We start from the raw sequence: 26,520 nt of genomic DNA, 5'->3' as shown, positions 1-26,520 counted from the left end.
TTCCCTATTCTCCCCCTTGGTACAACGCCATCGACAAATTGAACGGAAATAACTACGCTCATTAGAATTTGATCGTGTGACTTGTTCTCACAGAAAGGCTTATGGGACATTGGCGACGGCTCGGAGCCCCGTCCCACCAAGGATCCCAACAACAGGTACATCCGCCTTCAAGATGACAAATATCTCAAATGGTGTGTCAATTGGGATGCGGCTAATGCGAAGGCAATGTCGACCATTGCGAAATCCCTTACAAAGAATATTTATCAAGCCATTCAAACTTTGAAGACTGCCAACGATATGTGGTTTAAGATTGTCAAAATGTTTGATCGGGAACGATGCGAGCAGTCACCCTTCTTGGTTTGTCTTCCAGTTTCCACGAGGAAGTTCCATGCAATTATTTCTTATGAAGGCTAAAGTAATTCATGATCAACTATCGGCTATGAAAAGTGCACTGCCGAGTACTTAGCTACCTGTTTTGGTTCTTACGAAGTTTATTGAGGCGTACGAAACGGTGGCTAGAATACTTCGGCTACAAATCACGAAGGAAAAGCTGGAATTTGAAGATCTGTGCTCTTTTCTCATTGAGAAGGAAGCCGTGTTGATAACTCAAGGCAAAATTCAGATTTCTGAGACAGGGGTGGAAGCACTTGTTGCTTCGAATTCCAAAAAGAAGACCAAGAGCCATTGTTACAATTGGGAAAAGCGTAGTCATTTGGCTAAGGATTGCAGATCCAAAGGCAAAGACAGAGATTCTACAAAGGACAAAGGTAAAAGTAAGCATTAAGAGGAAAAGCAGTGATAGTTATTCAGGGAAGGCCAACAAAGAGGCTGGTGGTGGAGTGGAATCTACACCGGCACGGACTCCTGCGTTCTAGTTACATGGAGATTGGTGCTGCCATCAGCTTCAACCAGAGAGAAGCTTGTGGATGGCATAGAGGGACAAGAAGTGCTCCGTATAATTTATTTGAACCCTTGTGTTGGAGTTCAAGTTATCAATGTTTGAACCCGTGGGTCAGAGTTCAAGGCACATGCATATGGTAGAGAACCAATCAGACGTATCTAGAACACTATGGATACGTGCACCAATCCATTGTTGTTGGGTCGGATCATGGAAATGATGTGTTCCACAGTTCATTATATTGGAGTGTTATTTTTGGACGTGATATGTTCACAACTCACGAATAGGGATTCTTGGATGTAGTGATCTACAATTCAATTTTCTAAAAAGGCAACTGTTGTGTTGGAGTTCAAGTTATCAGTGTTTGAACCCGTGGGTGAGAGTTCAAGGCACATGCATATGACAGGGAACCAATCAAACGTATCTAAAACACTATGGATGTGTAACGAATCCATTGTTGTTGGTCGGATCATGGACAAGATATACTCTCAGTTCATTATCTTGGAGTGTTATTTTTGGACGTGATGTGTTCACAACTCACGAATGGGGATTCTTGGACGTAGTGTGGTCTATAGTTCAAATTTTCTAAAAAGGCAATTGATGCTCATGATGGGTAGCAAATCCGAGGTGTATCCAGTCGAAGGTACCTCTACTAGGGTGTCCATGGTAGCTTCTTCATCGACTTGCTCACTATTTATGTCAACTATGAGCTACAAAGAGGGTGTTAAAGTTCTAGCATCTCAAGTGAACAACCCAAATGTGAGCCCATTATTTATTTTGGCTTTTAGGTATGTATTTTACTTATTTGTTTGGGAAGGGCAATATACTGAAGTTGGTATATATGCAACCCCTTGTCTCCATTGTATTCAGTTATTCATTGCCAAGGTTGATTGGTTCATGAGACTCTCTCTCTCTCTCTCTCTCTCTCTCTCTCTCTCTCTCTCGTGCTCACTCTCCTTGGTCTCTACGCTTCTGCATCGTAGACTTTGATAGATTTACCCACCCCTAAAAGAGAGACAATTTTTTGGAATATGTTGGGAATCTTTCTTATTTGTCATGTGTTGTGATTTGATGAAAAGTGTATAGTACTCTCTTCAAAACCTTCAAATTTGAACTTTTTTCAAATAGGTCATTGAGATAAAATTTTAAGAAAACAACTGTGGTGTAACTAATTCCCCGTTTCATGAGGATTCATGAATCTAACGCAATCTTCAAATTTCAAATCCCCCCAAAACTTATGATATTTTTCTTAGTTGTCCCCGATTGGTGGCTCCTCTCGGACTTGATGGCCCACCTCAAAGAATGCAGAGCAAGAAATGAGGACATTGGCAGGGAAGCCAAATATATAATATAATGGCGGACATAGACACACCCCTATACACACCTATACATACTCACCTCTATACACATACCATTGGGAGCGAAGCCAAGCATAATGGTTGACATTTGGAGGTATTTTGGGAGGGAAGGCGAGCCGGAATCCAAACCCACTCCTCTCCAAATTGTGATTTTTGGTGCTTTATATGAGGGAGAGGGATGATGGTTAGGTCGGCAACGGCTGGTGGGCGTTCTTCACGGGTCCTGCAAACCATTTTCGAGCATCCAGGAGCCACCACAGCATGCTGAAGCCCATGACCAGCCCCACTGCAAGCGGCGCATAGTTGAAGGTGCCCCACTCGATCGGGTAGGAGGTGGGCAATAGAAAGGCGCTGCACGTATAGCACACCCACACAAACCCCACCCCACATACCCACCTGCTCCCCTTCCCCAGGTGAAAGGGCCCCCTCTTGAAATCCTCCTCCGCCACCACCATGCGTGCAAACAGCGGCACCGCATATGCTCCCACCCACCCGATCGTGCATATCGAGCTCATCGCTGTGAACACCATGCTCAGCTTGAGAATTGGTATGGCCATCACAATTGCAATGGCTGTACATAGCCATACTGCATTTACTGGAACTTTTCTCTTTGAGTGTAGCTTTCTCCATGTCTTTGATCTGGGTATCCCTCCATCGCGCGCAAATGCATACACCTAGCAAGGCAGAACCTTGTAAGCATGGCTCATGGTGTTCAAACGTCTGATAAGTTACATCGATGCAGACATGCAGATGTACTCTTCTCTCATCTTTTTTGCACAAAATAACATGCAAATGATCTTGAATGCGCTGGCTTATGTCCTGGAAATTATTACAACTATTGGACTTACAATGCGGGCAGCGCTTGTGACTGTTGCAATTCCACCAAAGAAGAAGGATCCCATTATTATGGTCAGCATCATCACGGCTCCTGTTACAGAATGGTATCGCCCATAAAAGGCATCAAAAAGAATCTGAGCTGGTACATATTCTCCAGCAGTTTCATTGTTTGGATCGTACAAGTACTGCGGGTCCTGACATAGAAATCAAACTCGAGATGATTTCACCATGAAGGCTTAAATGATGTTAGAAGCTAGTAATTTGATAAAGCTGATACCTGTATGCTGAAGGTGAGTGCCAATATAACAGCTCCTCCAAGGATGGAGATCATGCCAAGGCTGCAAAGAATGGCAATAGGCCCGGTCGTCTCAGCCCCTTTGGTTTCTTCGGTAAGATGTGCTGCAGCATCGTAACCAAAGAGTGCATATTGTGCAACAAGGAATGAGAGGATGAATCCATATGCCTTGCTTGGAGCTATTTTGAAGTTCGGAAACTCTTCAAAGTTGAGAAAGACAAAGGAAGCTGGCTGGGTCGTGGGTGCCACAAATGGAAGATAGAATATAAAAAGCATGCCTCCGATCACCTACATCAGCGAGCCATTCAGCCTGTTGGTTTCATGTTAGAAAGTGCTTCTTGAAGGACACAAATTTGGTTTCCATTACAACTTGGAACTCTTGAAGAGCCCCAGAGAGCATTCCTCAGCTATAATTTCACATGGGCATGTGCAGATGGGATAAAGGGCCCCTATTCACCAAAGGCCCTGACATCAATCGGGCGCAGTAGATTTTTTTTGTGAAAGTAATCTCCGGTACGAACGTGTCGCGCTGTAGATTTTCATGTCTGTATCAATTTTCGGCGTGCTAACCCGAGATTACTTTGCTCGAAATCTACAGGTACTGCTCATTTATTTAGCATGCTTTATGTGCAGTAATCCATGTGCATGGCTGCGGGATTTCTGCCAACTCAGCCGCCGTGACAAAGAAACGACAACAACAACGTACGCTCGACACCTCAGCAGTCAGAACTCCATGAGCAACCGACACCTCAGCCACTGGAATTCAGAAATCCTTGTAGCGACGAGCAGCTTCCACATCAGCACCCGGAATGTCTGTATGTCAACTGCTCAGTACTCAGGTGCAGGTAAGCTCAAGGCTCAGTCTGCTCAGTTGCACGTGTGCTCAGGTGCAGCACACTGGACCCGACGCTTGCATGCACTGTACACTTCCTTGGCCCCAATCCCCCTTGACACTTGATGGGGTAGGGAATGGTCCTGTGGTGACCATTCCCTGTAATGCGTGTGACCCCATGGCGACCGGCGGAGGCCGGGAGCCATGGGGGAGCAAGCATTGTAGGGAATGGTCACCACAGGACCATTCCCGGCCGTCAAGGTCGGGGGGAGGAGGGCCAATCATTGGGAAGGGAGCTAGGCAATCATTGGTCGAGCACGACTCATTGCGGACTTCCGAAACCAGTACCGTGCGAGGGTGTGCTCTGGCTACTGTAGGGGGGTATTTGGAACGCTGATTTTGCAGCAGCAGAGGCCTTTCCAACTGGTGAGTTGGTGTGTGTTGATTGGAGACTCACGCATGCATTCCGAGAGCTGAGGTGTCAGCGACCTAGGCCATTGTAACAAACTGCTGACGTGTCAAAGCCTAAAGAATGGAGTCACCTAATGTCTGCCAGAAACCCTAACTGCTGAAACCCTAACCCTAAAACCTGCAAACCCTAACCCTAAAACCTGCAAACCCTAATTTCTGCCAGAAACCCTAACCCTAACCCTAAGGCAGCAGACAAATTCCGAAAATTGTGCTGACATGATGATGTGGCAGGCTGTACGGATTTCCACGATTTGTGTTGGCCGATGACGTGGCAAGTTGTACGGATTTCCGTAAATTGTGCTGGCAGCATTTGGCATTGCTTTTTGGACCAGAAGCTTTTGAAAAGTTTTTATGTAAACTGCTTTTTGGACCAGAAGCTTTTGAGTTTGAAAGCTTTTCATGTAAACTGCTTTTTAGGCCAAGGGCCTTTAAATATGAGGCTATGGCTCATTCTCTGGCATGCTTCCTGGAGAAGGTGCAGAGTCTAGAGTACCGGCTTGTACTTTGATGATGCAATATAAAGAAATACCGAAAGGGGCGCCAAGGTTTGGGGCCAGTACACTCTGGGGTGGAATTCTACCACTCCGTGTCGCGTGTCGTCTCTCTCTCCATTTCAGTTCAGTTGTTATTTGAAGTGCTTAAAGTTGTTCAATCCGTTCTTTTCTATTGGCATGTGGTGCCAGCCTTGTGACAGCCATTCCACGTGCTGACTTGCCATCACCTGATTTGATGAGTGTGCCTTGCATTCTCAGTGCTGACGTGGTGGTCATCTGTCGCGTGCAAGCTATTGTTCCGGCTCAAAACTGACAGTAGATGTACGGTGTAGATCTACTGCCCTCCGACCCCCGACCTTGACGGTGTAGGGAAAGGTTGTCCAGTGACCTTTCCCACGTAGTATGCACGGCTCCCGGCGGAGTAGGGAAAGGTCGTCCAGTGACCTTTCCCACGTAATATGTGCTCCCCCACGGCTCCCGGCCTCCAGCACATATTACGTGGGAAAGGTCACTAGACGACCTTTCCCTACACCGTCCAAGGTCGGGGGCTGTAGATCTGGGCCCTCCATCAGCTGGACTTTACTTGGCGGAATCCTTCCATGCATCCGTTGGCTGCTTGCCAACTCAGCACGTAGAATGTCAGGGGTACACACGACCTGCAAGGCCACTTACAGCATGCCAATTGAGCAGCAAGAAAATCACCTCTTGCCGACACCTCAGCATGCAGAATCCCACACACCTGCTACTCTCTGGGGAGGTGACAACTCAGCAGCCGGAGGAAAACAGTATCTGCAGTGATTAAATTCTGCGCAGGCTCAAAGTACACTGTTGGCCACCCTCCCCTGCACCTTGACGGCCGGGAAAGGTCGGGAAAGGTCGCTCAGTGTCCTTCCTGTATCCACTAGCTGGTCGCACAGATTACAGGGAAAGGTCACCCCCTAGATCCCATGAGACCATGCCCCTGGATGATGTAAGAGGGAGTGCACTATTCACCTACAGGCTACGATTTTTTTCACCCCTTGAAGTTTGCCATGAGAAAAAGTGTGAAAAAAAGCCCCAAGTGATTACCTGCCACCATACGGATGCTATGCAAAAGTAAGAGACAATATCCAATGTAAATGTGTTGAGGAATGCCCATATAACGGCCAGGGCGATGTACATGATCAAGAATAACCATGGAGGGGCAAGATAACCACCATTCTTGTGAGTCCCTGTTGCGAGTAGTATGATGTTTTGCAGGACCTGCGACCCTGCATAAGCCTTTGAAATGCGTCAACAGCGTATAAAATGCTTACGTTGGTATATGATATAGGAGCTTAGAGAAGGCAAAATGCACCTGAGATGCGACACCTGCAATCGCACCCACTAACTCCAGCCACGCACAACACCATGATGCAAAAGGCCCCCACCGAGGTCCTGCTAAGTGGGCTGCCCAAAAGTACAATGATCCTGTTGTCTGCATATCAACATCAAAGACAATTAGGTAGTACCCACAAATGAGCAGAGTGATCCTCTCTTTTGTCTTGAACAATTTCCCCTTCCCTTTCCTTTAGTTGGACATTGAGGCTCGGAAAGTGCAAATTAGGAGCAAGAAAACTCACAGGAAAAGAGGAGCAAATCTCAGCCAGGGCAAGGGCGATGAAACACGTGAAGAAGCTCACAATAACCCATCCCCATACGACCCCAACAGGCCCCACAAAAGAGAGACTGAAGCCATAGAGAGGGCTGATGCCTGTGAAGAGGGTGACCGTCGAAAATGCGATCCCTATCACTTTGGCGGTTGTCTGCATACGATAATTAGGCTGGGGTTGATGCGCTCTCTCTCTCTCTCTCTCTCTCTCTCTCTCTCTCTCTGCACTTTACCATTGTGCGTCGCAGTTCTTGCTTGTAGCCAAGCTCATTAAGCCTCCGTTCTGCGCTGTCGAGGGCCATGGGAGAGCTCATGCCTGCGTTTGACCACCTGCAGTGTTGCAAAGTGCCAAAATCCAAAGCTTAACTGTAGAAGTCTCGTTGCCAAAATCCAAAGCTCAACTGTAGAAGTCTCTTTTAGGCCTACATGGATGCGTGCTTACGATGCTCTCTGAGTGTAAGCTTATTTATAGTGAGCCATGCGTAATGTAGACTAGCCTAGGATGCCGCACTTTTCAAAGGGAGGCAAAGGTGATCTGCCGTGGCACCGCTCAACTCTTCTGTATTATACTAATTCACCTACTGGCTCCTCTTTAAAAAAAATGCATTTCTCAAGAGATTCCTCCCAACCTTTCCTCTCTCGACCGCGCCTCCGCAGTGCTTTCCCTTCCCCACCCATTCTCCATCGCCCCTTATGAGAGAGACCGAGAGAGAATGAGTATGAACCTCGCCAATATTGCTCCCAGGTCCAGCCAAGGTAGAGGCTTGACGCAGAGAGGCCTTGCCTCACGCAGAGAAAGACAGACCCCTCCCTCGTGAAAGATCTTTCTAAAAAAAGAAAGAGAGAGAGAGAGAGAGAGAGAGAGAGAGAGAGAGAGAGAGAGAGAGTTCTCCATGCAGTCGAGCGTCGCAAATCTCCCAAGATTCTCCTCCAATTTCCTTTTTAAAATGTGTACCACCTATTGTAACTATTGAGCTGAAAACGAAGGTCCAAGGCTCAATCTATTTAACATAATATGGCGGAGGGGAGTCCCCTTTACACGTGTCTCTATCTGTGAGATGAAGGCTAAATTTTCAGGCCCCTTTCTTTGCTTTGATTGGAAAATTTTCAAGCCCCTTTCTTTGCTTTGTGTAAAGTGACCAATCTACATAGTTTGCCATATATAACATAAATTTCAGGATATAAACATGAAAAATGATAGGCAATTTCGAGATTCTAGCATGCCAAATGACCGTAAGCTTGTTGAAGCACTTGTTTTGACAAACTAAATAGCTCTTTACAAGAAAAACATGTGTCCGCCTTCCACTTAAACAACAAGGTGAAAGGCTCACATTGGCATTTTAAAACAAAATAAACTAAAAACCCTAAAATAAAAATAATAAAATAAAGAAATCCTTTGATAGTCAGCCAAAGTACAAAGCAAGGCTTGTTGCCAAGGGCTTTAAGCAAGAACAAGGCATCGCTTTGATGAAGTCTTCTCTCCAGTGGTCAAGATGACTACATTGAGATGCTTTCTTGCATTGGTTGCCATATTAGATTTGGTGTTGCACCAAATGGATGTCAAGACAACGTTCTTGCATGGTGATTTAGATGTGGAAATTTACATGCAGCAGCCAGAAGGGTTTGTTGAGAAAGGCAAGGAAGATTGGGTATGCCAGTTGTTAACGAGTCTTTATGGCTTAAAACAATCACCGAGGACATGGTACCATAAATTCCACAAGTTTATGCTTTCTCAAGGCTACAAATGTAGTGAGTTCGATCACTGTCTATATACAAAGAAGGCTAAGGATGGTAGTTGGCTGATCCTTATTTTGTATGTGGATGACATGTTGATTGCTGGCAAGCACTTGGAAGAAATTTCAGCTTTGAAGTCAAAGATGGCAAAATCGTTTGACATGAAAAACATGGGTGAGGCAAGTCATATACTTGGTATGCGCATTGAGAGAGACAGATCAAAGAAGTTGATTTGGTTATCTCAAACAGAGTATATTGACAAGGTTTTGCAACGTTTCAATATGGAGAAGGGAAAGGCATTGAGTGTTCCATTGCCACCATATGTGAAACTTAGCAAACAAGATTGTCCTGTGTCTGAGGAAGAACATGCTGAAATGGATAAGATTCCATATGCGTCTGCAGTGGGTAGTTTGATGTATGCAATGATTGCTACTCGCCCAGACATTGCATTTGCAGTGGGAGTAGTAAGTCGATACATGTCAAACCCAAGCAAGAAACATTGGGAGGCAGTGAAAGGAATATTGAGATACCTGAAAGCTACAAAGAGTATGCGTATATGCTATGGGAGTCAGGAGCTAAGTGTAAAGGGTTTTACAGACTCAGATTATGCAGGTGACTTAGACAACCGAAGGTCTACGTCAGGATATGTCTTTACATTGGCTGGTGGAGCAGTATCATGGCGTTCTAGATTACAAGATTGTGTTACTCAGTCGACTACAGAGGTTGAATATGTTGCAGCATCAGAGGCATGCAAAGAATCAATTTGGCTTAATCGACTAGTAACAGATTTGGGAATCAAAGAAGAGATGCCTGTGTTATATTGTGATAGTCAAAGTGCTATACAATTGGCTCGCAATCCAGTTTATCACTCAAAGACAAAGCATGTGGATGTGAAGTATCATTTCATCAGGGAAATGCTCGAGGATAAGCAACTTCAGGTTGTCAAAGTTCACACCACAGAAAATCCTGCTGATCTACTTACAAAAGGACTTCCCTCAGAGAGCTTTGCGCATTTTCGCAAGCAGTTAGGTGTAGGGTAGTACATCACTTCTCTACATCTCTTGTATATTAGCTTGTATAGTAGCTTCTCTCACACTTAAAGTACCACATTGGACTTTAAGTGGGAGGTTGTTGGGGTATAAAGCCCAATGTGATCGCCCAGGTAAGTGGGCGGGCCGCCAGGTATGTACACATATTCTTTTGTAAAAACCTAATAAGAACTCACTATGCTCTACACATTATAATAGAGCGAGTTCACCATATCGTCGTGCCCTAATTTCCCTACTCTCAAAGTTCAAAGGCCATTTCCATTACATTGGTATCAGAGCATTTGATTTCTCTTTTCTTGATTAAGAAGAGAGGTCCTTAAGTAGCCTATTAATGGTTGATTTTGTTAATTATATTAGGGTAAGTGAGACTGGGATCTATTCTCGATTTTATTGAGCCCACTATGTGGGATATGGTGCACACCTCGAGAGCTTTGGTTTTAATAATTGGAGTCTTTTTAGACTTGCCTACGGCTTTACCATTATTGAGCCATAAGAAGTCTGAAAGGAGCTATCCCTCGGCAACTCTGCTATGTTAGAACCACTCTACTACTCTCTTTAATTAACCAATTTGAGCTGTGGATGTAGATACTTAAGTGCCTATTTTCAAAGGCTAAGAGGAGTAGCAACTAACGTTTTGGATTGCCAAAGAGTACACTAAGTAAACACACAAATTTTGTTAACATGGCCGACAATAACAAAGGGAGTAGAATGAACATTGATAACTTTGATTTTGCACATGAAGGTGCTAATGATGATGCCCCCATGTTTGTTAATTATATTGTTACGAGGTTGCAACAAGCTATGGGCAACCCCTCTTTGCAAGCCAAAGTTACTCAAAAAGTTCATGCTTATGGGATTTCCTTTCCTCTCAAAGAGGAGAGAGAGCTTAGGAGGCCTCTTGAGGAGACCCACAAAAGAAGACTCTGTCCCAAACGAGAAAAGGAATCCAAAGAATAAGAATGTAATGAGTCCCTAAGTTCCTCCAAAGATGTGGCTCCACAAAGACTGTGGACTAAAAGATTGCCAACTTCTCCCAAGAGGAAAAGGTTAACCCATAGTCCTTCTTCTTGTCATTTCGAAAGGGAAGAGAGGAAACAAAGGAAGAAAAGAGCAAGAAAAAAGTTACCCTCTTCTCCTTCTTCTTCACCTTCCTCCTCTCTCGACGAAAGCTATGGCTATGCTCCATTGAATACAAGAGGGAAGGACATTGCAAATCTTACCCCGCATGGCGAAGGTCCCAAAAGCTCATGAAGTTCAAAGAGGGAGGAAAGAGTATCTCTTTTCTCACCTATGATGGCACGTTTGGTGCTACCGACAAAGTATTGGCCTTCATCCAACAATTTGATGCGGCCTTTGGAGATGAGGGCTTCACGGATTCCGGGCCAAGCTACACCATGTAGCTGTGCACTTCCAAAAATTGGCTCGTCAATGGTGGGCTAGCCTTTGTAGCAACGGCAAAGCCCCTAAAACATGGAAAACTCTACGAATTTCCATCATGAAGCAGTTCCTTGCAAGCGATGCAAAGGACAAAGTGCTCACCGAATGGCGCGGTTTGAAGCAACCCTCTCATGAGTCTATCCACAAATATGTGGACAAGTTTTGGGATTTACATCTCAAGGCTACTATCTTTCAAAAGATAAACTTTGCCAAGCAAAAGCAACAATTTTGTGCGGGATTACTTGAAGAGATGGCTGAGTATGTCAACTCTCAACGGCCTGGTTCTATCACCGAAGTAATCCACCACACCATGGTTGCTTCGTGCATCAATTTCCAACAAGAGGCTAGACGGAATGTCAAGCCCATGGAAAATAAAGACAAAAGTGATGCAAAGGGAAAACCAATGCCCAAAATTCTTCCTAAGGCCATTCCAACAATAACAACAACAATCGGTCCAAGGAGAAAGGAGTTTACAAAGGTAAGAATAAATTCTCTCCTGAAGAGCTTGGAAATTTTTGCAAGGACCACAAATTTTTTAAGTGTGGGGAGCAAGGACATAGTTATTGTTCTTGCCCCAAGAGAAATGCTCGCAATGAGAGTCCTAGAGCTTCCACTATCGAAGCTCCAAAAGAGGATGCTCATTGCAAAGAATCACCTCTCTCCTATGCTTGGGGAAAGGTAAGGGAGCATGATGCCTTCATCTTGTTTGACCCTGGCTCTACTCACAACTTCATATCAATGGAGTTGGGCATTCAAGCTTTCGAGATGGGAGATGCTGTAACTGTTGATGCCGCTTTCAAGGGACAACAAGCCTCCATTATTCCCTTGATTGGGAGTCGAGGCTTCATGTCCATATCTATGTCGACAAAGAAGAATTCTTCATCTCTCCTCTCCAACATGAGGATGCTATCCTAGGGGCACCATTGCTCAATCACATGGCTGCCAACATGAAGTTCCCTGAAAGGAGAATCTACTTCACCTACAGGGGAAAGAATATGTATATAGATGCTAATGAGCGTGGTTGTACTATAACACTTGTAAATACTCTTGCTCTTTATGAATTAATCAAGAGCTCATGATTTTTGTCAAATAGTCCCTAAAAGTCCTAATGTTTCATCAAATGTAAATGGTAGGAATCAAGAAGAGTAAGACTTGTCTAACTTTCTAAAAGGATTCCAAGATGTGCTCATCGATGATATCCTTATGGACCTCCAAAACGAGGGGATAATGACCATCGAATTGAGCTCCTATTAGGAAGCTCACCGCCTAACAAGCTTCCTCATCGAGTTTCCCAAGCTCAACAAGAGCAGATCATGAGGCAAGTACAAGAATTGGTAGACAAAGGGATGGTGAGGCCTAGCTCCTCACCCTTTTGTTCTCTAGTTCTTTTAGTGCAAAAGAAAGATGGTACATACCGCATGTGTGTGGACTATCGTGCACTAAACCATATCACTATCAAAAACAGATTTCCCGTACCTTGGGAAGACGGTATGTTTGATAAGCTACAAGGCTCTACCTACTTCAATAGAATTGACCTTAAAGGTAGCTACCATCAAATAAGGATAGTGAATGAAGATATCCTAAAGACCACGTTTCATACAACATTTGGCCTTTATGAATATCTAGTCATGCCTTTTGGCTTGGCTAATGCACTAGCCACGTTCAATCAATTGATGGAGAAAATTTTTAGACCCTACCGCAAATTCACTGCTAGAGTGTTCTTTGACGATATCATCATCTACTCCAAGTCCTTGGAGGAACACAAGCAACATATCCAAGTGATTTTTCAAGCATTGAGGGAGAACAAGCTTTTTCTCAATCAAAAGAAAAGCAAATTTTTCCTTCAAGAGATTCAATACTTAGGTCATATGATCTCTCAAGATGGTATCCGTATAGATCCATCAAAGTTGGAGGTAATAAAAGCATGGCCTAATCCAAGGAATCTACATGAGCTAAGAAGCTTTATTGGTATGTGTACATACTATAGATGCTTCATAGCAAAAATTCTCTCAAATAGCAGGACCATTTCATGACTTAACAAAGAAGAACACTAAGTATTCATGGACTGTCAAGGAGAATTTTTTTTTTGACAAGCTCAAAGAAAAGCTTACCTCCCAACGAGTCCTTATGCTTTCGGATCTCTCAAAGCCATTTGAGGCCCAATGTGATGCTTGTGGTGATTGCCTTAGAGTAGTCTTGCTTCAAGAAGGGCATGCCATACCATATGAGAGTCGAAGGCTCAATACGGATGAACGGGTCTTTGGCATTTATGAGAAAGAGCTTTTAGCTGTTCTACATGCCCTAGACACTTGTAAGCACTATCTATTGGGAACTCCATTCATTTTACAAACAGACCATCAAAGTCTCAAGTACTTCATGACGCAAACAAAGCTTTTTGACAAACAAATGAGGTGGGAAAATTTTCTTTCACAATTTAATTTTCATATTGCTCACATTGCTGGTAAGCACAATCAAGTGGGTGATGCACTTTCACGACAATCAAAAGTTAATGGTGTGTCTATAGAAACTCACAATGATCTATCTTCTATGATAGATGAGTATGCTACTAACCCTTACTTTAAAGACATAATGTCAGCCCTTGCTTTGGGGAAGAAAGAGAAACCATTCACCTTGCAGGATGGTTATCTTCTCCATGGCAATAGGCTATGTGTTACCCACTCCCTTCGTGAGAAAGTCATGTATGAATCCCATGCTCCTCCCTATGCGGGGAATAGAGGCATTCAACCTACTCTTCAGGTGCAGAAACATACTTTTATTGGCCTACCATGAAAGTGGACATACAAGAGTATGTTTCAAAATGTGTGGTATGCCAAAAGACCATGATAGAGGAAAGCAACCTGGATTACTCCAGTCATTGCCAATTCCTAACTCACCATGGGAGAGTATATCCCTGGATTTTATCTTTGGATTTTCTAAGTCTATCCATGGGAATACGAGAATATGGACAATAGTCGACATGTTTAGCAAGCAAGCACACTTTATTTCCGTCAAAAAGACTATTAAGGCACACCAAATGGAAACTCTCTTCATATCCCTGATTTTCAAACACCATGGATTGTCAACATCTATCGTGTCAGATAGAGATTCTAGAATGACCAGTAATTTTTGGAAAGGTCTCTTTAAAAATCTAGGTACAAGATTGAATTTCTCTTCGGCCTATCACCCACAAACGGATGGCCAAAGTGAGATAGCCAATCTTACAATTCTTGATCTACTAAAGACCTATGTTACAAAAGTAGATCAACGCTCACAATGGGAAAAGTACTTACCGCTTGTAGAGTATACGTACAATAATACTATCCAGACTTCTATGGGAAAAGCACCTTTTGAAATCATACAGAGAAGACCTAAAAGTACCTTGCTACTTAAAGTATATGGGAAGATCTTCGCTACCGATGCGTATAGCCGTGACCTGCAAGAATATTTTCAAAAGATTAAGGAGGCTATATCCATCTCTCAACAAAGGCAAACAACTGCTACTGATAAGCACATAAGGGCCTTAACATTCAATTGGGTCTTACTTAAGTTTCCCAAGGCTCGATGAGGCAAACGGCGGGCAAAGATCCTATGGGCCATCAAAAGTATTATGCTAAACTAGCAAAAAGATACTATGGTCCTTTTCAAATTTTGAAGCCAATCAATGAGGTGGCTTATCAACTCAAGTTGCCCAACCATTGGCTCTTACACAATGCTTTTCATGTGAGCCTACTTAAGCCCTACAAAGGAGAGCCACCAAGTGAACCAATTATTGAAGACCCTCCCAAAATCAAAGACCAAGAAGAGGTGCTACAACCCGAAGCTATCCTTTGGCATGAAGACAAGGTACTAGGACATGGTAAGATTATCCGACGGTATCTTATTAAGTTCAAAAATTATCCTTTTGAAGATGCTAGATGGATGCAAGGAATCCAACTTAAGGATAGTATAAACCTTGTTGTTGACGGCTGGGTCAACGCACGACATAACTCAACAAAGCCTTATTTTCTGAGAGTTATGAAATGTTGTAGATTATGGTTAGAAACATCATTTGTAATAATTAGGTAGTCTAGTTGCAAAAGTCGGGGTGCAATGGCTTTGCCAGATTGTAAATACCAAGCCATTTGACCCCTCAAACTCTATTTTTGGTTAACCTAAGGTAGCCTTAGTATATAAGATACCTAGGTCACTTTTGTAAAAAACTTTTATCATAATCATAAGTTTTAGCGCTCTCGTCTACTGTGTGTGAGAGAGGAAGAGACAGAGCATGAGCTTCATCTTGGCGCTACTCCCTGCTCGCTCATCACATTGGAGAACCGACTGCACCATTGCGCTAGCCTCGGCAAGAGCTACGCAACAACGCGAAGCATTCCTCATGAAACAGAGCATACGCGCTCCCACATCTATGAGCTACTCGTGGTTGTAAGTATATCAAACGATGTCTATTTTTTGCCTACAAGTAGTCATTATAATCGTGGGGACATAAGCTATGCAAAGGTACTCATAGATTCCAGTTTCGGGCACTTTAAAGTTTCGACTCTGTCTTTATACGCATTTTTTGCAGATGGGTTTAGAGCTAGGATTTTGAGTGTAGAGGCTCTGGGACAGGTGTATCCTAGTGAGGGGATGGTGTTCCTTAAGTTTCATACGATTCTGGCATGATTTAGTGAGTTTTCCTTCCGTTTGTGTGTATGTGGGCTAGGTGATGTAGTTGAGAGCAGTGAGATTCCAGGTTATGGGTTAGTTGGCCTTCCAGAGTGTTGTATGTGTAGGATGGTCTCGACCTGACAAGCTAACAAGATTTTCTCCGTGTGCCTATCGTGTCATCTGTGTCCTCGATTGGCATTATGTTGATCTAGCTTATGTTGCATGCACTTTATGGGTGGTGTGATTCGCTCCCGCAACACTTGTCAATGCTTACACTGCTATATTAGAGTAAGAAAATATACATGTTTCTTTTAAATGATCAATGTTTTTGTCTTATAAGACTAAATTAAGAAGGCATAGACGTATTCACGCATACATCCATTGTTGATAAAATTTGAGTCCACTCAAATGGCTCAAACAAATGTTCCGGAAAGGGTTCAGGTACATAGGCTTCATTTGTGCAATCCCTTTCTAAGATACATTCTCCTCATTTTAAGCTCCCGTTTTCTGAAGCTCCACACATCCAAATAGGAGTGCTTTATTTAACCAAGATGGAAGCTTAGTTTCAACCGAAGAGACTGAATCAATCTCTTGTATGGGTGTTTTCAAGACATCTCTATAAGTGTGATTTTTTAAATTAACCCTTGTTATAGATCCCACTTGCTTCAAGTACAGATAGTTGTTTCCCCAATCTTGGATGAGTTGTACTTGTCGCATGAAAGGTCTTCCCAATATGATTTCATAATTGAGTTTTTTCCCAAAGCCTACTATGGCAAAAGTGTGTTGATATTCAATCCCACAAGAATTGACTATCACTTTTTCAAGCAGTCCTAATGGTCTTTCGATGTGTCCGTCAGCCAATTGCAATTTCATTCGAGTTTGTGTAATGGTTGGTTGTCCCCAGGATTCCCATACTGCCTTCGTGGCTATGGCTATGCCTGCTCCACTATCCAATATTGCCATGGTTTCAATGTCATTATATTTCATTGGAAGGGTGGTGTTTTCTTCTTCCCCTTTATACTATTCTCCGACTTTGTTCATTGGAACAAATTGAATCTCTTTGTTGTCCATTTCGTGTTTCAATTTTCCCAAATTTTTTGCGATGAGCCCCGTTATCCCCACCTTCTCTAGGGTTTTTTGTAGGTCATTATGGTATGATATTTAACAGTTCTCTCAAATTAAGATTGCATTGGATGGGTGTAGACATGATTGAATGAATGTTGTCTACTTCTAGGGTCTGTTCAGCTCTTTTTACTTGAGTGGTATTACACACTATGGATTCATCTTTGTTATCTCCCAAGTAAGAGGGTAATGTTTTCAAGGTTAATGGTTTAGACATTCTTGAAGCTTTAGATCCGCAATCTCCATACAAGGATTGTATATCCACGTCCATATCAGGAGGTAGGTTGTCTAACCAAACTTCCTCTATAGGAGTTGACTTTAGTGTTAGGATCCCATCATTGATCTCTCTAACTTTTTCCCATAAGTGTCTTGGCCAGTATTCCTCCACGAATGGAATTCCGTCTAAGGTATCTTCGCTGTCCGGCACTATAAGTTCTGGTTCTTTCATTTCAAGGTGGTGTTCTACCACCACTTTGGATTTTTCGTTAATGTCTCTTACCACAAGCTCCTCAGGTTTTGCCATACTTTCGAGCTTGGGTTTTTGTTTTTTCAACATTTCTTGCGTGATTCTTACCAAATTTTGATAAGCTTTAAGCTTAGCTGCTTCTATGTTCGGAGAGGGATAGTTTTTCCATTTGTTTTCCATGTTTTGGCCTGCTTTAAGTCCCGCTTAATAAGCTTTCAAGGATGCATTGATAGGCTCAAAAATTTTACAACCAAAATTGATCCTCTAGATTTCACGGTTGTTTCTTTGATTTCGCTTCCAGTTTCTTTCACCTTTTCCTGGAATAGTTTTTTTGCTTTCTCCTCGATTTCAGCCCGTTGTTTTTGTTTTCTCTTCTCATATCTTTTGCTTCTGCTTCTTTTGATCCTTTGAGAGGAATTTTCTGTATTTTCCAAATCATGAGAGGAGTTGTGTTTCTTTTTCTTAGCCTGGGCTCTAGTGATTACCTTGATTGGAACAATCGGTTCACTCTCAGCAGATGAGCTACTAGGTATCACTTGGACTACATTTACTACTGTTTTACCCTTGTTTAAAGGATTTTTAGGACAATCTTCCGAAACGTGTCCTACCTTTTTGCAACATTGTATGAACTGGCTTGAGGTTTTTGTCAGGCTCTGGGCATTCATTTTTCGAATGATCATGTGCACCACAGTTGTGACAGTTTCCTGTTCTTGGCTTAATCATGGGTCTTACCATGGGAGATCTGACACTTGGATTAGCTACATAATACATTGGTGCGAGCTCTAGTGGAGCATAAGTCACAGGTTCTTCCATTGGTGGTGGATGTGAATTATACTCCCTCTACCATTACTGTAGATGGACTAGGCTCAGCATAGGGTGTAACAGGCACAAGTGCTTGTTCATCTATGAGTCCTTCGGAATGCATGTACTTTACAGGCACTACATTATTGTTACCATATACATGTGGTAGTGATGTGTGTGAACACACTAGGACCACCGGGGCATTTTTTCCCTATTTAGGAGGTTTTTCCCCTGAGCATTGTATATACGCCCATCACTCTAGGGCTATCTATCTTTCCATTGCACACTAAGTAATACACTCTCTATTGTGTGCCTTGGGTTTCTTTCATCTTCTCCAAGTTGTGTGCGTTTCTCTGCAACCCTAATTCCAACAATTGGTATCAGAGCAGGTTATGTCCTCCCGGGCTTAGTCGCCAGCTGCTCTAGCACACGCCTGCTCACTTTCTCCGATTACAGTGAGGTTTGGCGAGTGTTCGTAGGTCAACAAATATTTCGGGCAATTTCGTAGAGCTTGGTCTGCTCAGATTTCTGATTCAGGCTCATTTCGGCCTCCGTTTCCACTACAGGCAGGACTGCACAGGCAATTTCATCATTTTGTGCAAAATTTTTGTCAGTGCCGATTTCTGCATAACAACTGCCTTGCAGTCTTCTACGGTTTGTGCTATGTAGCACGTGTTGTTCCCGCTCTATTTCTCCTATTTTAGGGTAGTTTTCACATCAGGTGCAGCATTTACCATGGCTGATAACAACACAGATGTCTTCAAGATGTTTGCTGCTGAGGACAGGTTGGATGGGGACAATTACCCTATGTGGGCTTAGATGATGCAACAAGGCATTTGTCCTCGTTCTGAGGATGGAGGCGATGGTGAGGATGTTGCAGGTCTTGCTGCAAGGATTGCTGCTATTAGAGTTCTTTTGCCTATGACAGAACAAGCTCGTTGGGATGTAAAGGATGCGCAGGCTCATGCATTAATTGTGTTATGTGTGAAGCGCACCATTGTTCCTCCGATTCCTTCAACAAAATCTACAAAACAGGCTTGGGATATTCTAGTAGGTCTTTATGCAAGCCACAATGAGGCTAAATTTGCTTTGCTGCGTAAAGAGCTAGAGTCGAAGATTATGCATGAGGAAGATGATATGGACACTTTTCTTGCTGGTGTCAAGGATATCAATGAGCAACTTATTTCTGCAGGTGAAGTCATTTCAGATAGTTTCCTTGTGCAGGCTGTTCTTGATCCCTTACCAGATTCTTACCAAACTTTTGCTATAGAGGATTTTCTTCTACCTTAGTAGCACTTTACATCTTGGCTTGTTTTATCCCAAGGGGGGATCATTGTCGCCAGACTTACATGCTTTTTCGGACTCAGATTGGGCTGGTTGTTTTAATACGTGAGTCTCCACAAGTTGTTTTTGTCTCATGCTTGGCCATTCATGTATATCATGGTTGAGCAAGAAGCAACCTACTATGGCCACTTCAACTTGTGAGGCTGAGTACAGGGCAGTCTTCACAGCTACGGTTGAGTGTGTATGGCTCAGACGCCTTATGGCTGATGTGGGTGTTGGACAGGACACTGCCAACACTATCTACACTGACAGTCAGAGTGCATTTGCAGTTGCGAGGAACCCAGTTTTTCATGCTCACACAAAGCACATTGAGGTTCATTACCACTATGTCAGGGAGAGGCTCTCAGTAGGAGAGATCAACTTGGCTTATGTGCCAACACAGGAAAACCTTGCAGATCTTTTCACAAAGGCATTGTCTCGTGAGAAGCTTGAATCTTTCCGCAAAGCTTTGGGCTTACTCCCCTTTGTGGACTGATCATGTCCTCAGGGCATGACACTTCCCTTTACTCATGGGCCAGCTCTCGTTCACCGCATCACTCCAGGGGGGATTTGTTACCATATACATGTGGTAGTGATGTGTGTGAACACACTAGGACCGTCGGGGCATTTTTTCCCTCTTTAGGAGGTTCCCCCCCCCCCCCAGCATTGCATATACGCCCATCACTCTACAACTATCTATCTTTCCATTGCACACTAAGTAACACACTCTCTATTGTGTGCCTTGAGCTTCCTTCTTCTTCTCCAAGTTGTGTACATTTCTCTCCAACCCTAATTCCAACAATTATGTCTTGGATACGGAGGTTGTTGACCCGACACAGGTTGAGGTCTTTCCATACCCATCGGTGGTCTTTGAGCTTGGTCCACCATCTTAGGCTGATAACTACACATGGGTTGTCCTTGTGGACTCATAGGCACGTACTAAACATTTCCATTATACTTTGGTCGGAAGTAGCACTCGTGGATCTCATGGTTGGTCTATTTACCCTCAATTGCACACCATTTTTGTGGCCTAATTGGTTGTCCCTGTTGAGGTATCCTTTGTCCTGGTCCCCTCATAGGTGCTTTTTGCATGCTGTTCATCCTTTTGACCATATCTTCTATGGATGAAAGCGATGCTACAACAGCCGTTCCCACTTGTGCTGGTTTAGTGGATGCCGTTTTCTCACTTTGGTTATCCTTAGGGACATCTTCTTTGTTGAAAATATCACAATTGTCTCTTTAGTCAATAGTATCTGGCACACACTCCTCTAGGGTTGTATGGTTCTTGCTATAGAGTATAGCATGAAGTTCTTTGTTTAGCAGTCCCTCTAGAAACAAAGATAAGAGTCATTCTTCTGCAGGTATTTCTAGCCCTGGGAATCTGGCAATGTATTGTTTCATTCAAGTTGCACAATCCCTAACAGACTCACCATGTTTCTATTTAAAGCTATAGATTTGAGCTACCTTATTATGTTTGATCCCTGTTTTAGAAAAAGTAGCTACAATTCCTTGAGCTAATGTGTTTAAGTCCATGATTAACCTTGGTGGAATGTTTTGGAACCATGTCAATGCTTTTCTTTCTAATGTCATTCCAAACCCCTCGAATTGAGTATGAAAATCGAATATACGCTCTGCTCTTAGGACTTGCTTAAAGCTTGCTAACTTGTCGTATGGATCTCCAGATCCACTGTATTTTTTGACCCATTTTTGAAAATCAGCTGGTCTGACGTGTCTATTTGGTTCAACTCCCGCTCTCCTAGCAGTTGGTCCTGCTCCGAGTCCTTCAAACCAGTCTGTTGGAAATAGTGACTCATGTAGCCCTGGACTGGCCTTAGTGTCACCCGGTTTTCTACGTGATGAGGTGGTTTCTGGTTTCTTAACATTACTCTCAAATGATCTCTCACGATGTTCATCTCTTGGGATTTTTTCTAGTCCTTGTCCCAATATCCAATCTCTTATGGAATACCCTTGGTATTTGGTTTGTTCTACCTCCTCAAGAGTCATCATAACAAAGTTGTTATAACAATTCATAAACAGGTAGGTTGGTAGGTCTGCTGATCCCTTATCTTTGATCTTGAAGATATAGATGGTCTTCATGGCCGTTAGTTGCCCTGATTTGGCATACGACGTCCACAGAAGATCTTTTACGTTTCTATCCTCGCAACAATAGACTCCGATCCTAGGATTATCCGTACTAAGCCGTTTTAAAGGCTTCAAATCTACTTGATTGTATCTCTTGAATTCTAAAGTTGGTGGTCCTTCTTTTGCTGACATATCTGGGATTATGGTGTTTACTTCTAACCCCCATTTTTCTATCACGCCAGGGTTTTCAACTTGTACATACTGAGTTTCTTTTCTGTCCTTGTACATTTTTCCTTGTTTGTTTGTCCTAATCTCTTCTTGAAACTCAATACCATGGTCGTCAATGAGAATAGCATACTCTTTGTTAGGATCCAGGTAAACCTGAGCTCCATGGCGGTTAGTCTTATAAAAAGAGAGTATATGCTTATAGCGCATTGTCGTTCCGGTTTTTGAGTGATTCGAGTAAGAAAACATTTTAGATGTTAAATCTGAAAAAGTGTCTGAGACTTCTTCAAGAATAGTGTGCAAGGAATTGCCTTGATTCACGATTTCTTCGGTGGATACTTTACTGGAAGTTTCTCCGAGTATGCCCTGATTTCCTAGTACACGACCAGATCTAAGGTTCATAAAGACTTGCGAAGCCCTGGATAGAGTACTTACCTTTGGATTGACGTGTTGTCAATTTCCACTTGATTCGATTGCAACTTTCTATCAAGCTACCTATTCCTTTTCTGCAACCTAATTCCTCAAAGTGTCCTTGAGCTTACCCATTGGTTCAAACAACTTTTAAGCTTACTCTCCAGTCGGATCGAGTGGTTTGGAGTCTTTTAGTGCTATTTCTAGCTGTAGACCTGAAATTCTGCAACTTCCAATAACAACTCACAATGATTCTTTCAGTGAGAGCAATGTTCTGAAATCCACCTCGGATCCTACTTACCCTACTCCTAGATTCTCATGCAATGGGGTTGTGGAAAGTGTCCACAAATACTCATTTTCTTGTCTTTTATGGTTTTCTGAGCATTGATCTTAAGACTTGTCTCGTCTATCAATCATTCTCACAATCCTAATCTATTTCTACAATCTTACAATCCTAAAGGCACTCAACAAGTACAATTACTTCCAAGCTACCTCTACAAAGCAAAAGATGACAATCTTAGACTATGCGGATTCGAAAAGAAAGTTTTGAACTCTAGGTGATCCTAGAGGAAGTTAAAGGATAACTTCACAAGACGCTTGCGTTTTTTCCTAGTTTAGGTCTCTTCGATCCCTGGCAACGGCACCAAATGTGTGACGCGTGCCTAACCTCACTATCCTATCTTATTGCTGTATTAAATTAACAATCCATGGGATGAAGCTGACTCGACTAGTGCATAGAGGCTACAAGAGGTTGTCAATCTCTCAAAAAACAACTAACAACTCGCATCTAACTCAAGATACACTCAAGTGACTGATATCACTAAAAGCCAATCGCTCATCGGCAAACAAATCACATTCGTTATAGCATCAAATGACATCCAAATGTAACGAAACCTCTAGGATAAGCTTCTAAGACCTAAGCACACATGCTTATGATCTCAAATTCCACTTTAGGTCAAGTGCCAAAAATCGCTATTTTTAACAGCAGTGGATTTTTGACCTAGTTGTATTCGACCCAGAATGCATCTAAATGCTTAGCAATGATGCCCCAATACCCCGCCTATGCTTAGTTTTTAATTTTGAAGTGTAAATTCCTAGTTATGATGAAATGAGGCCGCGGGTCGGTGATGCCAAAAGCTACGAATTACTGTGATGTGCTTATGTCAATGCGTAGAGCTCTTACCTGCGGTTGAATATGCAACAAACACAACTGCAATGTGACAACCGGGGAGGGAGTAGGAAGCGCGAGAAGGAGAGGAGTGAGTTTCGTTAGCTCACGCTATGTATTTCATTATCCAAAACTTAATAATAACTTACAAAAATTGGCTTTTATACCTTAGCCAAGGTTTTTGGTAATCAAAACTAATAATCTGGGAGTTCCACCAAAGATGGGTAATGACAGGTTGATACCAATTTAGAAGCTTGTAGCTCTGACTCATCAATTACAAGGTTTACCCAAAAATTAGGAGTTACAATGTTCCCGATTTATCAAAATAATAAGTGTTTTTACAATAAGAACTCCGAAAAATGGTATATGTGTTATCTGTGTTAGAAGTTGATGAGACTCCTCACCAGTGTCCCAACATATTGTCTCGCAACGTAGTTAATGTGAGCTAAGACAAATAGAGGCAATGGTGAGTATCGCACTCAGCAGAATGGGCTTAAGAATGTAGGGATGGGTTCGGTTACCTCGTTCAGAGAAGAGAGATTTGTAGTTTGGGGCAACATGTGTGGTGTAATGGTTGAAGAGAGAACCTTTGGATTTCTCCCAAGCCGTGGTACATTGGCTTTGTAAGAAGGCCACTTTAACTTGGGAGTCGATCGATGCAGCTTTGACCAAGTGACATGTATTCCATCTTCCAAACCATTTCTTGATGTCAAGTATCCACCCCGAACTTAGTTTTGCTCTTGTATGTCTTTTGGACCTTTTGATGTATACATTGTGTCTTAAGCATGTACTCCACAACCCTTTGCATGCCCAAGACCTCAATGGGAAGCGATCCGGACTCGAGAAGTAAGAGCACGCAAGGTGTTTGTGTCTTGACTTGGAGAAAGTAGGTGAGAAAACGCTTTTGGACATTCTCAAACTCTTTCCAAGTAGACTTTCCAATGCTACTACCCCACACCTCCACTCCATAAAGAAGCACCGGTGTCACCAACGTGTCAAAGAGGTACTTTTTGAGATCCCAACACTCGATCTCTCGAGCATTGCACGTGTTCTCAAATGCATAATAAGCCCTCTTTCCGGCTTCCAAGAGACGCATTGCGCAATCCTTCCATTTATGATTGGATGGAACATCAAGGCCAAGGTACTTGAAGCTATCTACCACTTCAAGTTGCTTATTGTTGTATACAATGCATGAATATTTTTCATTGAGGTCTTTACAAGCATAATCTTGGTTTTGGATCCATTCACGATCAGCCCGCTATGTAGGAAAAAGCGTTCCAAGACACTCATAAGCTTTTGTGAATCTTCTAAAGTATGTGCCAAGATCACTACATCATAGGCATAAAGCAAAAGCACGATCACCACATTTCCAATCTTAATCTCTTCTATGCATTCTTGTTGCATAAAATCAAGAACCATGTATTTGAATTCATCAAATGAGTAGCCCAAAGAGGGTTGGGGAAAAGTGGGCATCCTTGTTTGACACCAATGGTGCTTGCAAAAAAATTTAAAATTCCATCTCCCATACGTAGTTGACATATCACTTTTTGGTAGATGCAAAAGACTGTATGCATAAATTCTCTGGGCACTTGAAGGCTTTGCATACGTCTCCAAATATTTCCTTGCGGTACCATGTCAAAATCTTTCTTGAAATCCACAAAGAAAAAATACAACTTTTTTCCTTTCAATTGAGACGCTTCCATAATAACTCGAAGAGTGACAAGGTGATCAACATTGCTATGATGCTTTTGAGAACCTGCTTGGCCAAGCGCACATTTACCGCTCTTTTCAGTCCATTCAATTATCTTCATCTCCATGATAGTTCCAAATAACTTTGCCATCAAAGAACCAACCACTATAGTGTGATAGTTGTTCACATTGTTTACATCTTCTCCTTTGTGGAAAGGTTTGATCCAATCTGTACTCCAATCGCGATGCATACCATGCTGAAGTGCAAGATTAAACATATCGTGTATCCAATATTTTGTTTTCTCCCTTGTCCATTTAATCATTTGAGCCTTGACACCTTGAAGGTCCACTACCTTGTGAGTAGCAAGTTTCTCAAGCGCGCGGCATACATCTTCAATGGTAAAGAAGGGAAGCATAAGCGGAAGGGAGCTACAACACTCCATCTTATCAACATTGGGTTGCTCATAGAGGTTCTTGCAATGTGTATACATATCCTCAAGAGTCAAGTCACCAAAGCTCTCAACACGCTTGCCTTTTAGATTTTGCCAAAACTTGCCACATGCATGTGCTTTCTCTTGTGCTAAAAGAAGTTGTTTATTGACTTCCCACCTTCTCCTCTTTTTTTGAACAAGTGCTTTGTATGTGTGTGAAAGTTTCAAGTAAAATTCCTTGTCTTTGCTTACATCCAAACTTAGCAACTATTTTTGGGCTTAACTACATTCCATGTCAAACCATTTCTTCTTGGTACTACCCTTGTTAGACCTTTTGCAAAGACATGTGTTCCACCGAAAAGCATTCCTTCGCACAAGAGAAAATTACTTATTTGAAAACTTTCCACTTGCATTTTAATGTTGGGCTCTCTCGATGCTTTGTCATACTTAACATTTGGTCCACCATATTAGCATATATAAGTGCTCGTTTGAAGTCTAGCTATAGGTACGATTGATTCACATCATGATTGGAGGCTACATGCTCGGGTCTTTTACCACACTTGAGGTCAATACATAACATCCTATGATCTAATTCTAGATTCCATTCACCAAGTGTAAAGCTTTGTATGCATTTTAGAGTGGCTTCTGAAAACAACATATAGTCAATCACGCTATCACCATTGTGCTTTCTACATGTATAGTCATTAATGCCTTGCCATAAAGATACACCATTTGCAATGAGCATTCTGATACTATTGCGCATATGTAGAAGTGACTTTCCATAATGATCCAGTCCTTTTGTATCATTAGAACTTCAATTATACATGTATGAGTCATCCATTGAAACATGCGGCATGCCGACTTGTTGTGTGTTGTGTTGTAACGTATTTGTGTGAAAATTCATGTCTCCAAAGACAATTACTTCACCCTGATCCTTGTAATGAGAAATGTCTTCCTCTAGTTTAACAAAGGGCTGATCTCTATCCATATCCAAGGCTACTATCCCAACATGAGGCATGTATTGCCAAAGGGTAGATTGTGCAAGAGACATATCAAAGTATTTGGGACAAGTTGATCTCTCAATGCCTCTAGCAGTGTCAAAACTTTGTGTTTTCATTGCCAA

The 26,520-nt window shown here is 42.6% G+C and overlaps 1 protein-coding gene across 2 annotated transcripts; it reads right to left on the bottom strand.

Moving 5' to 3' along the window:
* Positions 1–2,087: 2,087 nt before the first annotated feature.
* LOC147453368 (amino-acid permease BAT1 homolog) lies at positions 2,088–7,340 on the bottom strand. 2 transcript variants are annotated; one of them, XM_086515557.1, is made up of 7 exons: positions 7,049–7,340; positions 6,787–6,969; positions 6,522–6,641; positions 6,254–6,445; positions 3,371–3,676; positions 3,105–3,287; positions 2,088–2,930 (listed from the first exon to the last, which is right to left on the bottom strand). In XM_086515557.1, the coding sequence occupies exons 1-7, from the start codon at positions 7,127–7,129 to the stop codon at positions 2,442–2,444; spliced, it is 1,554 nt and encodes a 517-aa protein (XP_086371683.1). In that variant the 5' UTR covers positions 7,130–7,340; the 3' UTR covers positions 2,088–2,441. The 2 variants fall into 2 exon arrangements, with proteins under 2 accessions (XP_086371683.1, XP_086371684.1); XM_086515558.1 differs by having other exon boundaries at positions 6,382–6,435; positions 7,049–7,325.
* Between the last annotated feature and the right edge of the window lie 19,180 nt (positions 7,341–26,520).

The sequence above is a fragment of the Adiantum capillus-veneris genome, chromosome 7, assembly GCF_014529385.1.
Source record: "Adiantum capillus-veneris isolate H3 chromosome 7, ASM1452938v2, whole genome shotgun sequence".
NCBI lineage: Eukaryota > Viridiplantae > Streptophyta > Polypodiopsida > Polypodiales > Pteridaceae > Adiantum > Adiantum capillus-veneris.
This window is presented reverse-complemented; position numbering and strand designations above follow the sequence as displayed.

Excerpts from the sequence above, each read along its gene's own strand:
- LOC147453368 (XM_086515557.1), bottom strand. The coding sequence starts at position 7,129 with ATGAGCTCTCCCATGGCCCTCGACAGCGCAGAACGGAGGCTTAATGAG. Across the intron at positions 6,446-6,521 it reads TTGCAGGTGTCGCATCTCAG|GCTTATGCAGGGTCGCAGGT; the intron begins GTGCATTTTGCC and ends CGCATTTCAAAG. Across the intron at positions 3,677-6,253 it reads TAGCATCCGTATGGTGGCAG|GTGATCGGAGGCATGCTTTT; the intron begins GTAATCACTTGG and ends TCGCTGATGTAG.